At 36.8% G+C, this 16,212-nt stretch overlaps 1 protein-coding gene across 6 annotated transcripts in view; it reads right to left on the bottom strand.

Annotated features, from left to right (window-relative positions):
* Window positions 1-16,212, bottom strand: part of LOC112669509 (phospholipid-transporting ATPase IB-like) — a 178,051-nt gene that overhangs the window by 24,497 nt on the left and 137,342 nt on the right. For all 6 annotated transcript variants that reach the window (XM_049100844.1, XM_049100840.1, XM_049100842.1 and 3 more), the window contains 3 exons: window positions 11,137-11,198; window positions 6,825-6,881; window positions 4,066-4,173 (listed from right to left, as the gene is read on the bottom strand). In XM_049100844.1, the coding sequence (XP_048956801.1) occupies window positions 4,066-4,173; window positions 6,825-6,881; window positions 11,137-11,198 (227 nt within the window). The remainder of the gene's footprint in view (window positions 1-4,065; window positions 4,174-6,824; window positions 6,882-11,136; window positions 11,199-16,212) is intronic.

Here is a 16,212-nt window from a genome sequence, read left to right as displayed (position 1 = left end):
ATCATCAGAGAAACGCGAATCAAAGCCACACCTTATACTTGTCAGGATAGCTAGAATTAAAATTTTAAAAATAACAAATGTTGGTAAGAATGTGAAGAAAAAGGAATCCTCATGCATTGTTAGGAGTGTAAATTGGTATAGTATCTGTAGAAAACGGTATGAAGATCCTTCCAAAATAAAAAGACATAGTGTAGGGACACCTGGGTGGCTCAGTTGTTAAGCATCTGCCTTTGGCTCAGGGAGTGATCCCAGGGTCCTGGGATTGAGTCTTGCATTAGGTTCCCTGTAGGGAGCCTGCCCCTCCGTCTGCCTATGTTTCTGCCTCCCTCTTGGTCTCTCATGAATAAATAAATAAAATCTTAAAAAAAAAAAAAAAGATATACCTGTATGATCTAGTAATTCCACTACTGGGTATTTACCCTAAGAAAAAGAAAACACTAATTCAAAAAGATATATACACCCCTATATTTATTGCAGCATTGTTTACAATAGCCAAGATATGGATGCAATTTTAGTGTCCATCAATAAAGGATGGACAAAGAAGGGTGTATACATACAATGAACTATTACTCAGCCATAAAAAGAATGATATCTTGCCATTTATGACATCACAGTAGACCTAGAGGGTATTATAAGTGAAACACATCAGAAAGAGAAAGACAAATATGTGATTTGACTTACATATGGAATATAAAAACAAAATCAAATGAATAAACAAAAGAAACAGACCCATAAATACAGAGAACAATCTGGTAGATGCCAGGGGTTGGGGGTGGGAGGATTGGTGAAATGGGTAAAGAGCAATGAAAGGTAAAGGCTTCCAGTTATGGAATGAATAAGTCATGGTATTAAAGGTAGAGCACAGTGAATATAGTCAAGGTTATCATAATAGCATTGTATGGTGATAGATGGTAGTTACACTTGAAGTGAGCATACGTATAGAGTTGTTGAATCACTATGCTATACACTTGAAATTAATATAACACCATAGGTTAATTATACTTTAAAAAAAACAAAGCTCAACAAAAATAGTTCAGAAACAAAAAGGGAAATTGGAAAGTATCTTTAGACAAACAAAAATGAAAACACAATATACCAAAACTTATGGGGTGCGGCAAAAGCAATTTTAAGAAGGAAGTTTATATCAATAAATGTTTATATCAAGAAAAAATAATTTTGGGGCACCTGGGTGGCTCAGTGGTTGAGTGTCTGCCTTTGGCTCAGGTTGTGATCCCGGGGTCCTGGGATCGAGTCCCACATCAGGCTCCCCACAGGGAGCCTGCTTCTCCCTCTGCCTATGTCTCTCCCTCTTTCTCTGTGTCTCTCATGAATAAATAAATAAAATCTTTTTTAAAAAAGAAAAAACCCTCAATCTAACAACCTAAGGAACTAGAAAAACAAGAACAACCAAGCCCACAGCCAAAAGGAAGGAAATAATAAAGATTAGAACAGGATTTTAAGATGATGGCAGAAAAAGAAGCAACAGGGATCTGTCTCCCCACTACACAATGCAATTGCACTCATGGAATAATATCTGATGTAACTGTTCTTGAACTCTGAAAACTGTTGAAGGCTTACATACCCAGGGGATGACTTGCATGATAAATTGTGTTGAATTTTGGTCAATTACAGCTCTCAGCACAGTAGCAGCTACCCATCACGTACTTGCTGTCAAGTGGCGCATATTTCTGGAGCATCCTGCATACCAGTTAGGGAAAACTGACTGGGGGAAAGAAACCTGTTGTCCAAATATTAGAGGTCTTTGCTCTGATCACTGATTGCTGCTTTTGATCACAGAGGTGCAAAGAGGCAGGAAGTTAGTATTGTTATGCATTCCCCCATTGTTCCAAGCTCTCCCCTCTGGCTGAAGTGACTTCAAGGTGCCTTAAAGCACCACCAGAACTCTTTTTCCACTCCATTTTTCCCCTTACTTTTCCCTTTTTAGGATCCAGACATATTTAAAACTAATAAATTAAAAAATAGCTGTATATATAAGTAAAATTATAAAGTGACCACATGTGCCCAGGAGGAGGTCCAGAAAAGACCTAAGAAGATATTAAGTGTATGCCTCATCCTCAGCACAGAGGCAACCTGCAACAATCAATCAATCAATCAATAATCAATAAATAAATAAATAAAACCCAGCAAACCCTGGAGAAGAGGGAAAATCTTATTTCCAGAGTTGCCACATTATTAGATTTAAATTTCCAGTGTTCAGCAAAAAATTCACAAGACATACAAAGAAATAGGAAAGTATGGCCTACTCAAAGGAAAAACACAAATCAACAAATTGCCGAAGAAAAAGGCTTTGGAATGCTTGGGTGGCTCAGTGGTTGAGTGTCTGCCTTTGGCTCAGGGCGTGATCCCCGTCCGGGGATCGAGTCCCATATCGGGCTCCCTGTGAGAAGCTTGCTTCTCCCTCTGTCTATGTCTCTGCTTCTCTCTGTGTCTCTCAGGAATAAATAAATAAAATCTAAAAAAAAAAAATCTAATGGCAGATATATAAGACAAAGACTTTCTTTTTTTTTTTCTTTTTCAAATTCATTATTTAAATTCCGGTTAGCTCTGGGAAACGAACTAGGGGTGGTAGAAGGGGAGGAGGGCAGGGGGTGGGAGTGAATGGGTGACGGGCACTGGGGGTTATTCTGTATGTTAGTACATTGAACACCAATAAAAAATAAATTAAAAAAAATTCCAGTTAGCATACAGTGTAATATTAGTTTCAGGTGTAGAACTTAGTGATTCATCACTTAATTCAAAACCCAGTGCTCATCAAAGAGACTTTAAAACAATTATCTTCAAGATGTTCAAAGAAATAAAGGAAAGTATAAAGTCAATAAAATGATGTGTGAACAAATATCAGTAAAGAGATAGAAAACCTAAAAAGAAATCAACAAGAAATTCTGGGGCTTAAAAGTAGAATATCTGAAATTTAAAATTCAGTAAAGTGAACTAAAGGCAGACTTGAGTATTCAGAAGAACAAACCAGTGAGGTTGAAGATAAGAAATGGAAATTACTGAGACTGAGGACCAGAAGGAAAAAAGACTGAAGAAAAATGAACAGAGGCTAAGGAAGATGCCAGGATAAGGAAGGAAACAGCTTCCCTTCTTTCAAGAATCGTACCCTCAAGTGTTATCTCTCTTGATTTCTAGCCAGTGTCTTCAAACAATTCTTATATCTTCTTCAGTTTTTAGAGTTGTTTTTGTCAGGCGCCTCTAGTACTGGCCGCTTAATTGTGGCTGAAACAGGAAGTCTCTTAAAAGTATTGTTTTCCTGAGAACTGGGTTGACATGGGCCAGGGGTACAGGAGTCATCTCCCATTTCCACAGAGAAAGAGAATATGAAGGATGAAGGATGACTATGTGATAGATAGACAGGGATTGAACTGGGCAACTCTGGACCTGTCTTTAACCATTTGGTAACTAACTTTGGGCCAAGGCTATTTCTAGTTCTATAATCATGTAATTCTGTGATCCATTTTGTAAGCATCATAGGCCTAATTCCCCATTATAAGTATAGACAAAGTAGAATTTAGAAATATGTAAATAATTGTAAAAGTTTAAAAACTATATCACCTCTGAGATTTAACATAAGTGAAATATCAGTTTCATGAAACTTTAAAATATTTAGAAGCTGGAGCTTCTGGAGCTTCAAGGAATGTCTCTTCTGGTTAAACATTTCAAATAAAAATGTTTTCTTAGTTGCCATGCATGCCTTACCAAATACCAAATAGCACATAGCACATTACGTGAAAAATATAATTATAGTATTAGCTATTTTAGATGATTCTGAGGTGATTATAGCTTTCATCAGTGATGCACAAAAGATAAAAACTTTGGAAACCATGGTTAACATATATATTTTAAAGTAATGAGATTTTAGATTAAAATATTATAACTACAACATCAACCATAATTTAGTTGGATCACCAACTATCTAACTGCATTGAATTTATCTTTCCAAATTCCTTTGAAAGTAGATAACATAAGCTTTTCTTATTAACGAACATTGGTTTTCAAGAGGAGTGTAAAGTATACTCACCAATGACAATTAATAAAACTAACCTGTCCTGTCATTTCAGGAGCAACGGGAATGGTGGGCCATACGAAAGAGTAAATTGCAAAAAACACCAGCCATATAATTATGCTTCCCCAAATGGCCAAATGACTAAACTGCAGAAAGAAAAATATTACAGAGGCACTTCAGCCTTTTCTATTTATTTATTTTTGCCTTTTCCATTTAAACGAAAAAAAATTCTTTATGAACTGACAAAATCATTTGTCTAGGCCATGTGTTCTCATATGAGGAAAATTACAATCTTTTGATTTCTTGAGACTTCCTTTCTAACATCCTTCTCCAAATATTTTGCTGCAAACTCAAGGAGCCATTGTTTAAAGGATCCAAAACAACTGTACCTTGTCACCCAAGCCAAATGGTATTCAGTGTCTTCAGTGAAATTGTTAATTCTCAATCAGAAATGGTTCATACAATTGATAGGTTATTCAATGAGACTTCTGCTTCTGCCTACTTATTAAGCCAAAGCTCTCTTCAGAAAAAAAAAAAAAATTGAACAGAAATCATTCAAAAGGGTAAAAATGTGACCCTGTCATATCTGTTCCGGATGAATAATTTTGGGACAACAGCAGACGTTGTGACTCTTAGATTGAAACTGGAGGGGTTTTCTGTGCATATCAAGTATGGATGTTATTAGATTGAGGATGTTGGCTGAAGGATCACTGTCTGTGCATGGGGCTGGAAACTGTGCCAAATTCTTAATGGTAAATGCTAAGAAGGTAGGTCCTTCTGTTGATCTGACCTGTTGCCTTGTATGATTTGTGTTAGCAGAGCAATCATAAGGAAGATGAGTAGGAGACCTGCGTTCTAAACTGTGCTGGGTACCTCAGAGTTACCATCTATGTATATATCAGTGATTTGTGAGATGAGGTGATTTCTTAAGGGTCGAGTGCTCCCATCCTATTAGGTAGGTACTTCTCATTACTTAATCCCACCTGAACAACAAAAATATGGAGGAAAAAACCCTAATTTGCTATTTCTTCAACTATTTGTTTCTTCTTTATGAGTCCTTTTCAAAGGCAGTTTTTTAAACTCTTTAGAAGTAATCTCTTACTCAGAGGATTTCTCTCTCTGATTTAATAGAACTGGTCCCCTAAGGGATCACGCAGGAGATGATGGAGAAAAGAATCAGCTCAAGACTGTGAGCTTTAAACTTTTCAAACACTTTAGTGTATTTTCATGTAACCATTCACGTTTAGTTGGCATTAACACAGGAGTGGCAATGCAAGGCTTTCTTTGTGGCTTAAAGAGTATTTTCAGGTGGGTTTCTGTTGGGATCATCCCCTTGGGGGCAGCAGCAAACTGCCATTGCTGCTCTGAGATATATTTCCTTCTCTCTCCCTGCTGGGCTCACTCTCTGTACCTAAACAGTGGCTGCCAGCATCCTCTACCTCAATGAAGAAGCCTAGGCGTCCTCCTCAACCCTACCAACGGGGCAGAGTAGCCTATAACCAAAAGTGAGAACCAGTCCCTTTTTCTTGCCCCAGCCTGCCGGCTCCTTCCTAACCAACATGTGAGCTGGAGGACAGGCATCTGGTAGCTCGTAGGCCAGAAGAGTTTTGTTAAGTCCACTTTGGCTCTGAAATACTGCCTTATTCATAAATGAGATTCACCACATGCAGATAGTGTAGGTGGTTGTACATTTAAGAAATACTCTTACTGAAGAGAATTTAACAATAATTAAAAGGAGGAATGGAAAATAATCGTTTATTTATATGTTACCTTAATGTGGTACAATACCACACAATTGGTGTACCATTTGAATTACTAATAAAACATCTTTGTTCAGAACACTGCAGTCCCAACTTTGTGTTGATGCTCCCTGCTGGGGACAGTAGCAGTGAGAACTCTATGTTGTTTGCATTAGAGAAGAAATACATGATACGCTAAGTAATTTTAGCTCTCCAAAGGTGACAGGCTGATAAAAATTCATTTTCTCTCATAAATTTTTGAGTACAACTTGGAAAAAAACTTATAAGTGTGTATATGTACATACGTACATATTCACTTAAATTATGGATCAGTTCATAAAAAACATTCTACTTATCAGAAGTTCTACCTTTAATAATATTCTAGGGAAATTATTACTAATGTCTAAGTATACAAGTACATCTGTGTTCATAACAGTACTGATTATATATTATTTATAGCAACAGAAGTTAACACAATTTTTCTAAAAATAATGTAAATAATAAGCATCTAGGTGATAAAATATTATAATACAGTCATTAAATAAAATATAAATATTAAAGACATAGGAAAATGTTAAGGACCTACTATTAAGTGAAAAAAGCAAATTATAAAATATTAGTTACCTTAGAATTCTATTTTTATGAAAAACAAAACAAAACCAATCACATAAAACAAAGACTGAAAAAATAGAACATAAATCAAAATATCCATATCATTGATATTGAAAGGTATGGGCTATTTGTATTTCTTTCTTTTTCTGTATTTGCTAAATTTTCCATTATAATTCTGTGCATTGATAATAATAATGAATTAAGGATCTCAATGTCATGATAAATTGAATCTATTTCTAAGATATAAGGCAGGGAAATGAATCTTTTAAAGACATTAGCTAGCTAACATGCCACCCAGTTTAAATCAACAGTTGAATATGCAAAACAAAAGAAGATAAAATATGAAGACCAGAAAAAAAATGCTTATTACTTTTTGAAAGCTTAAAAAGTTAACCAACATGCAAACAACTGTACAGGATTGAGGAAGTACCCTAAAGAATACTCACTTTAGTCCAAGAGAGTGTGTCCAAACCAGCTTTTAGACAGACAGTAACAACCACGTACTATGCAAGGAGATGAGAAGGGGAAATAGATTGGAAAAAATGTATTAAAATTTCCATTATCATACACGTCATCTCACTCCCTCCCTGATTCCCCCACCCAGTCCCTGTTCTCCACATCCAGTGAACTCTGGTGTCACAGGTCACTGTTTTGGTAGGTTTTAATTGAGGAGAGAATGTAGTACTTTTCAATAAATGTTTTCATATGTAGAAGCCCTTTAACATGACAAAAATCATGCTTATATTTACATTCTTTATAAATCAGAAAGATTTCTTTCTGATTAGAAATCCAACTGCTATTGATAAAAAGCACAGTTGAACAGGGTAAATTGAAATCGTCATAAAGAACATTTTGGCTATTCTTGTCCTTTTGCATTTTGATATATACATACTTTAGAAATAGCCCATCAGGTATCTGGGGCTTTTGATTGGGATTAAAATAAATCTATAAATCATTTTGAGGAGAGCAGACTTCCTTTTAGTATTGAGTATTCCAATTAATGAGCATGGTATATTTCTCCATTTAGATGTTCTTAATATCTCCAATATAGTCTTATAATTTTCCTCTGAGGTCTTGAACATTATTCATTAGATTTGTTCATGTTAAAAACAAAAAGATTTGGGACACCTGGGTGGCTCAGCAGTTGAGTGTCTGTCTTTGGCTCAGGGCGTGATCCTGGGGTTCCGGGATCGAGTCCCACGTCAGGCTCCCTGCATGGAGCCTACTTCTCCCTCTGCCTATGTCTCTGCCTCTCATGAATAAATAAATAAAATCTTAAAAAAAAAAAAAGATTTGTTCATGTTTTTCCTTTGATATTATGGTAAAATAGTATAGAAATTATTTTCTAAAAAAATTCTTTATTTTCTAAATATTTATTGCTATTATGTTGAAATATATATATATATATATATATATATATATATATTTTTTTTTTTTTTGATAGTCACACACAGAGAGAGAGAGAGGCAGGGACACAGGCAGAGAGAGAATCAGGCTCCATGCACCGGGAGCCCAACATGGGATTCAGTCCCGGGTCTCCAGGATCGCGCCCTGGGCCAAAGGCAGGCGCCAAACCGCTGCGCCACCCAGGGATCCCATATAATTGGTTTTTAAACATTGGCCAATATCCAGCAAACTGCCAACCTCTTTTATTAATTATAATATTTGTAGAATTTTTTGTATTTTCTGTATACACAATTATATCATGTATGATTCAATACCAATTTTTCTCCTTTTCCAAGGCTTGTGCTCCTCCTTTTTTTATCCTCTTGTTATGTTAGTTAGTAACTCCTGCACAACGTTAGAGAGAAGTGATAATACTGAGCAGCTTTATTTTTCATCTTATTCTTAATCTCAAAAAAAAAAGCTAAAAAAAAAAAAGCTGTCAGTGTGTCATGGAGTATGATTCTGTCAGTGTGGTTTCCTGTGCAACAACAGATGTGTGGTATACACCGGGTGTGTAACGTCCTACTTTTGAAGCAGACTTTATGTCCACTCTCTCGCTCTAGACTCAGCATTCCAGCTAGCATCCATCATCTCATCTAAACTATTACAAAATCTTAAAGGTGCCAAGCCACTAGCCTCTGCTACTGCAGCAAGTTCACCTTTGCCATCATCCTGAACCTCCCTTGCCCAACATGCAGTTCACACCGTGCTCTAGTTCCATTGGGCTTCTTTAATTCCCTGAAAGCATTAGGGTGGACTCTACCTCCCTGGAGGTTTACTGCATTCCTCCAAGCACTATCTTTGGGCCTATTACTTCCTCCAACCCACTGGCACTGGGAAGAGCATATCAGGAAAGCCGACTTAATGATCTCACCATGCTGACCCTACTAACTCTACAATTTTTTCTTTGGCATGTCATTTTGAGGTATTTAGCATGGATCTAGTCCCCTTTACTTCTTCAATTGCTATGCTAAATTTATTTTGCTGTTGTTTATTGGTGGTGGTTTTACTATACTTTTTTCTTTTTCTTTCTTTTTTTTTTTTTTCCCCTTGGGAGATTGAGATTCCATGAGATCAATTTACTCTGGCATCTTAACAAGGATTATTTTATATGTTTGCATATATACACACATGCCTGTGTGTGGTAAGGTGTGAAAAGAAGGTAACTTGCTGTATGCATATGTCCAAATAAGTAAGAAACTACTACCTAACCACATTTGGTGTTTAGGACTATATAATACAGAATTAAAAGCCACAACCAATAACATGAAATAATAGACAACCAGCTAAAGTGAAAAGAGATAATATGCCCATAAACTGCTTCTTACACAGAAGAAAGCAACATGTGTTGCTAAATGAAAAGGAAAAACATGCAGAGGAGTATGTTTCTACTTGCATACCAACAGGATAACATACAATTAAATACACACCTTTGATTTTTAGAATCACGAGTAAGAAATTAGTGGCAGACACAAAACTCAGAAGCCATAAAGCAAAAATATCAATAAATTTAACTACATAAAACTAATATGCAGAATATATGCCATGATCAAAATGCCATGAAAAGTGAAAATGTAAAACTGGGAGTATATTTTTGTAACAAATATGAGGAAAAAAATTAACATCCTTACCACATAAAAATCTGCTAATAATAATAAAAAAACCAACAAACTAATGGAACTAGTAAGGTAATTCAACAAGCCTTCATAAAAGAAGAAACAGAAGTGTATTTTTACTTCAAGCAAATATGCTTATCTTTGCTTAGGCAAAGGCAATAACTGCAATAGAATACGTTTTACCTACGAGATCAAAAGTATGATAAGACTACTGCCCATAGTGGCTTAGGGAAACTGATATTCTTTTTTTAAATTATTTTATTATTATTATTTTTTATTCAAGTTCAATTTGCTAACGTATAGCATAACACCCAGTGCTCATCCCATCAAGTGCCCCCCCTCAGTGCCTGTCACCCAGACACCTCCACTCCCCGCCCACCTCCCTTTCCACCACCCCTAGTTCGTTTCCCAGAGTTAGGAGTCTCTCATGTTCTGTCTCCCTTTCTGATATTTCCCACTCATTTTTTTCTCCTTTCCTTTTTATTCCCTTTCACTATTTTTATATTCCCCAAATGAATGAGACCATATAATGTTTGTCCTTCTCTGATTGACTTACTTCACTCAGCATAATACCCTCCAGTTCCATCCACATCGAAGCAAATGGTGGGTATTTGCCGTTTCTAATGGCTGAGGAATATTCCATTGTATACATAGACCACATCTTTTTTATCCATTCATCTTTCGATGGACACCGAGGCTCCTTCCACAGTTTGGCTATTGTGGACATTGCTGCTAGAAACATCGGGGTGCAGGTGTCCTGGCGTTTCATTGCATCTGTATCTTTGGGGTAAATCCCCAGCAGTGCAATTGCTGAGTCATAGGGTAGATCTATTTTTAACTCTTTGAGGAATCTCCACACAGTTTTCCAGAGTGGCTGCATCAGTACACATTCCCACCAACAGTGCAAGAGGGTTCCCCTTTCTCCACATCCTCTCCAACATTTGTGGTTTCCTGCCTTGTTACTTTTCCCCATTCTCACTGGTGTGAGGTGGTATCTCATTGTGGTTTTGATTTGTATTTCCATGATGGCAAGTGATGCAGAGCATTTTCTCATGTGCTTGTTGGCCATGTCCATGTCTTCCTCTGTGAGATCTCTGTTCATGTCTTTTGCCCAGGAAACTGATATTCTTGTAACTAAATGTGTGCAACCTCTTTGGGGTATAATTTAGTAATGATTTTAAAAATTCACAGTACCCTCTGATCCAGCAATTACACTTCTAGAGATTTGTCCTACAGACATACTTACTCATGGGTATAAAGGATAATACTTGCAGCATTGCTTACAATGACGACCCAAAACAATTTTAGTGTCCACTAATAGAAGAGTGACTAAATAAATAATGATGAGATAGTCATATAAGCAGCCCTGAAAGAATGAAGTAGATATTTATGGGCTTATTTGAAGTCATCACCAAGGCATACTGTATAGTGAAAAAACAAGATATAGAAGGGCACCTCTCTACCCGTACAAAAAAGGGGAGGATATATATGTTTGTTATATGTATTTCATATTTATAGAAATTATATATGCGTGCGTATATATACACCCACACATATATACACATGCATATGCAACCATTATAATAGTTCGTTCTTGGAAAAGGTACTGAAGCATAAAACTTATGAAATTCTTATAATGCTTGAATTTTTCAATTAAAAACTAGAAAAGGCAATTTAATTATATGGGGGATCTTACCGTATAAATAAAATTTCCAAGAAACAAATAGTCTGTAGTGTGACCCCCTTGTAAGACCATATCTGAAAAATGAAAAAGTCATTTTTAAAAATCTCTTATAGAGTCTGAAACATAGATTTGAATTTATTTTTACCAAAGGGGGATCCCTGGGTGGCGCAGCCGTTTGGCGCCTGCCTTTGGCCCAGGGCGCGATCCTGGAGACCCAGGATCGAATCCCACATCGGGCTCCCGGTGCATGGAGCCTGCTTCTCCCTCTGCCTGTGTCTCTGCCTCTCTCTCTCTCTCTCTCTGTGACTATCATAAATAAATTAAAAAAAAAAAATTTATTTTTACCAAAGGAACCCATACTAGCCACCAAAAATGTTTCTCAATTATTGGTCATATTTCAAAAGTGACAACAATGTTTCCATTGTTGCCTGTCACAATTGTAACATTTTTCCATTTCTTATTCTCTCCAAAGATATATTAAGCAAAAAATGGGTAAATAAATTGCAAGGAATACATGAATGTGATTATGAAAACTAGTTTCAGATGCATAAAGACCATCTGGCAAATTGAAAATCCAAACCATCTCATGAGTGATGTCAGGACACAAGGCTAGGATTTTAAGCATTTTAAAATCATACTTTTCACTTTATTTCTTTCCCAGGATTACTAAAATAATAAACCTAACAGATAATTTAAATTTATAATGGAATTTCATATTCTCTCATTGCTAAGTCTGCTAGAACTTATGAATGTCATTCTGTATGAAGGGTTAAAGCTATCTCAAGATTAGGGTGATTTTTTCACTTATAAAAATTCTCAAATATATAACTGTCCTTTGGCCCTGGTTGATATAGAAATTTGGGGATGTAAGTTCCTGATCCCAACACTGAGTCAGAAGCTCACTTATTCTATTTTCTCCTGATTTATAACCCACTAAAATACACAAGGCTCATAACCCTTTCTTAAAATTATCTAAAGTGGAGTATTAAGGCATCTCATTGACAGAAGCTATAGGTAAATATTCGGGCCAGTTTAGAACAGTTAGAGAAGTGACAATCGAGTCTGGATTGTGTATAGACCTAAGTTGGTGAGTTTTAATGGGAATGGGGTGATAGTATAGATGAGAAAACTGAATAGAATGGCCATATTGAGTTATGTTGTCTAGATGCATATTCACAAAGGGAAGAGAGAAATTATAAGATTTGTTGGGACAAAAGGGAAACTTGCAGTTTGCACATGGTGATGTCATACAGAAATTCTTTTCTTTCTTGATATTGTACAAAATCAATGATGCAAACAGAAAATTTCCACAGAATCTATGTGAGGAAAACCGTGAGACAAAAAAATCCAGTCTCAGAAAGCTTAATGAGGGTTTTTAAGCAGCTATGATGAGCACAGAAGCTATACTTGGTGATAGTAAAAGCACCAGAGCAAAGTAAATATCAAGCTGGCCAAGGGCAGCAGGCCTCAGAAATATCAGCAAAAATACTCTCCTTAAAAGAATCTTCTTCCATTAGCTGGGAAAGAAAAAATCTAATTTCTTGAGGAATGATATAAAAAGAAGCAGGCACAACATCCATAAAAAGAGACTATAGGAAAAAAGGCATGGTATTCTATTCTATGTTATTTGTGTGGTTACCATTCACTATACTAGAAATTTGTCTAATGTATAAAATATGTTTGAAAATGGTTTGAAAGCAGAGGTACCTGGGTAGCTCAGGTGGTTAAGTGTCCCACTCTTGATTTCAGCTCAGGTCATGATCTCAGGGTCATGAGATGGAGCCCCACATTGGGCTCTGCTCTCAATGTGGAGCCTGCTTGAGATTCTCTCTCTCCCTCTCCCTCTGCCCTTCCCCTCATGCTCACTCTTTCTAATAAATAAAATCTTTAAACCAAAAAAAGTGTTTTTTTAAATTCTAAAAAAAGGTTTGAAGGCAAATGAATAGAAGGGCACCAAAACTTATTAAAGTATACTCACCAAGGAATTAAAAACAAAAACACCTATTATAACCAGCCAACAAAGAAATGATTCAGAGAAGCCAGAGCAAAAAGACTTGTTGTGCGAATTTGATATATTTGACCATAGAATTAAAATAAAGCAAAATTAAAAACATAGTGCTAGAATGATCAATCCGATTGTAATTATTCAATGGCCTAGACAATGTGGGGATGATGAAATTTATATAATATCTGAGGATAGGTGAATTCGATGGAAAGTACAGTAAGTTTGCAGACTGTCTCATCTAAAATTGGGAGTTAATAAAGAATATTCAAAGTTAACAAATGATGGAATTATAAGTTTATATCAAGTGTAAAGGCATGCCATATGCAAGATAATGGGTTGCTAGAGGAGAAGGAAGGGAGATGGAAGGATGGGAAACATAATTCTTTTTTTTAAAGATTTTATTTATTTATTCACAAGAAACATTTTTTATGTTAATTCAAACTTTACTATAAAAATGAAAACAACAGAAATGATGATGCACAAGATTATCATACACACGAGTGAACACATGTTGGAGGGAAGTGGGAAAGGCAGTAGGGCAGCCCCTCCCCCTGCCCCATGAGGCAGTACCCACCACAGTCCTAAAAAAAAGGCAGGAAAATATCATCTGCTGACGTAGGAGCTTTAAAGGGAAGCTCTTCTTACAATCCAGATGGGTGTGGTCCGTGGTACTGGCAAGGGTGGCAGGACTTGTCACCTGTTTCCCTGGGCTGTACCAGCAAACCTGTCCTATGATCTGGGCCTCAGTGGGCCAGTGAGACACCGGTGCCCAGAAGAGCTCCTGAAAAGGCTGGGGGATCAAAACCATTTCTAAAAAAAAAGTTGGCCGGGAGACTAAAGAAGAAAAAGAATGGATGCCCCACAAATCTGTAGGGGTGGGAATAGGGGCCGTCAGGGATTAGAAATCATTCCCTTGGTGGAAAGGCAATGAATAAGCCCTGAGGTCAGTTGTGGGAGAGAAAACACACCTCAATTTCCTTTTATTTGAGACACACAAAGCTCTTCCCTGTCTGTGTGCAGCCTGGGGAGGCTTAGGCTACTGATCCCTAATTTTGCTTCAGGGTTTGCTGCTCTAAGGATCTCTCACACCTGTCGAAGGTGCTTGCTGCTGCAGGCCCCCCACCCCAAATAAGAGAGAAGCTCACTTATTTATTTATTCACAATAAACACACACACACACACAGAGAGAGAGAGAGAGAGAGAGAGAGAGGCAGAGACATAGGCAGGGGAGAAGCAGGCTCCATGCAGGAAGCCTGATGTGGGACTTGGTCCTGGGGACTCTGGGATCATGCCCTGAGCCAAAGGCAGATGCTCTACCACTGAGCCATCCAGGTGTCCCAGGGAAACATAATTTTATCATACTTGGAAACCAGTGGATTTGTCCAAAGAAACAGAGCACTATGTAAACTTATAATAAAAGTAATCATAAGAACAAAAATTCAAACCTTCCTGAATACCAGAAGATAACACACAGAAAACCACAAAGAAAGCCAAATATATAAAGATTAGAAAAATCTATTAAAACAGAAATGCAAGGTCAAATGAAAAAAATTTTTAAAAATTTTATTTATTCATGAGAAATACAGAGAAAGGGGCAGAGACATAAGCTGAGGGAGAAGCAGGCTGCCTGCAGGGAGCCGGATGCGGGACTGCATCCCAGGACCCCAGGATCATGACCTGAGCTGAAGGCAGATGCTCAACCGCTGAGCCACCCAGGTGTCTTTCAAACGAGATCTTGTAAACAAAACCTTTTTTTTTTTTTTTTTTAAAGAATGACTCTCCAATTGTGTTCAAAAACAAAACCCAATTCTATGCTATATACAAGCAACAGACCTAAATAGTAAGTAAGTCACAAAGTTGAAAAATAAATTACAGGCAAGGAAAATACAAATTAAAAGCACAAAAATGGTATTAAGAAGAAATTGAGGCTGACAACTAAACAAGAAAAAGAAGAGCACCTTGTAATGCCAAACAGCACAAGTTGCAATGAGTATGAAACAGCTAGAAGTACTGGTGCAACAACAAACATTTGTAAACCGTAAATTATGAGAAATTAAAAGAAAAACAAGTATGTTAGTAGTAGGAGACTTTCAGTGATATTTCTCAGTACATAACAAACTAGTGACAAAAAAAAAAATTAGCAAAACCAGGACTTTTCCTTTCTGACCTATGAAGAAGTAACAGTACTCTCCCTCTTGCTATAATTAATTAGAATATTGAACAAAACATGAAATAATTTTTTCAGACACTGGATAGAAAGCACCACAGGACTGTAATCCCTGAGAGAGGGGCAAACAATTAGGTGAGACCTACCACTGCCCTGGCTTCATACCTGGAGGCAATTTCTGGTCTGTGCAGAGAGGAAAAGGCCAAAGACAGGTCAACATCTTGGCTGAGATGATGAGACAGAGATTGGACTTTAGAGAGGCCAAGATGGCTGGAATTTGCAGAAGTGAATGCTGGAAATGAAGGAACAATGCAGAAAATGAGCTCCAGAAAGCTACATGGGGGTCCTCCTAGGTCTTTGGCTGAATGCCAATCTGCATATGTGTTACTAAGAAATTTCACAAGGCCATCAATGAGCAATTAGCATGGAAAAGCAAATTACCACAGACCTGCAAACTGAAAATTGCCAGATCGAATATAAAGCTGGGATTTACTCAAATTTCCATGGGCCAAAATAAACAGACATCATTCAATATGAAGCATTCAGTAGACACCCAAGAAGAGATAACCTTTGTATAGGAACTAAATTATTTCTATAGTAAAAGATACTCTAGATTCAACTTGAAGAAGAGAAACAGATTTTAGAAGGATCAAACTGTTCATAGGGAATGTAACTACCTGCCAAAACAAAATCCAAGTATTTAAATGTATACAACAAAAAAATTCAGCAGTATAAAATTCACAATGTCCAGCACCCATTATAAAATTATGATATATGAAGAAGCAAAATTATGACCCGTAAGCAGGAGAAAATTGGCAATAGAACCAACACAGAAATAACATACATATTGGAATTAGCAGGAAAAATTCTAAGATAGCTATTATAAGTTTTACAATTACACTCAGACATTTGAAAG

Source organism: Canis lupus, chromosome 25 (genome assembly GCF_003254725.2).
Source record: "Canis lupus dingo isolate Sandy chromosome 25, ASM325472v2, whole genome shotgun sequence".
NCBI classification, from domain to species: Eukaryota; Metazoa; Chordata; class Mammalia; order Carnivora; family Canidae; genus Canis; species Canis lupus.
Note: the sequence above shows the minus strand (reverse complement) of the source record. Positions and strands in the feature narration are given on the sequence as shown.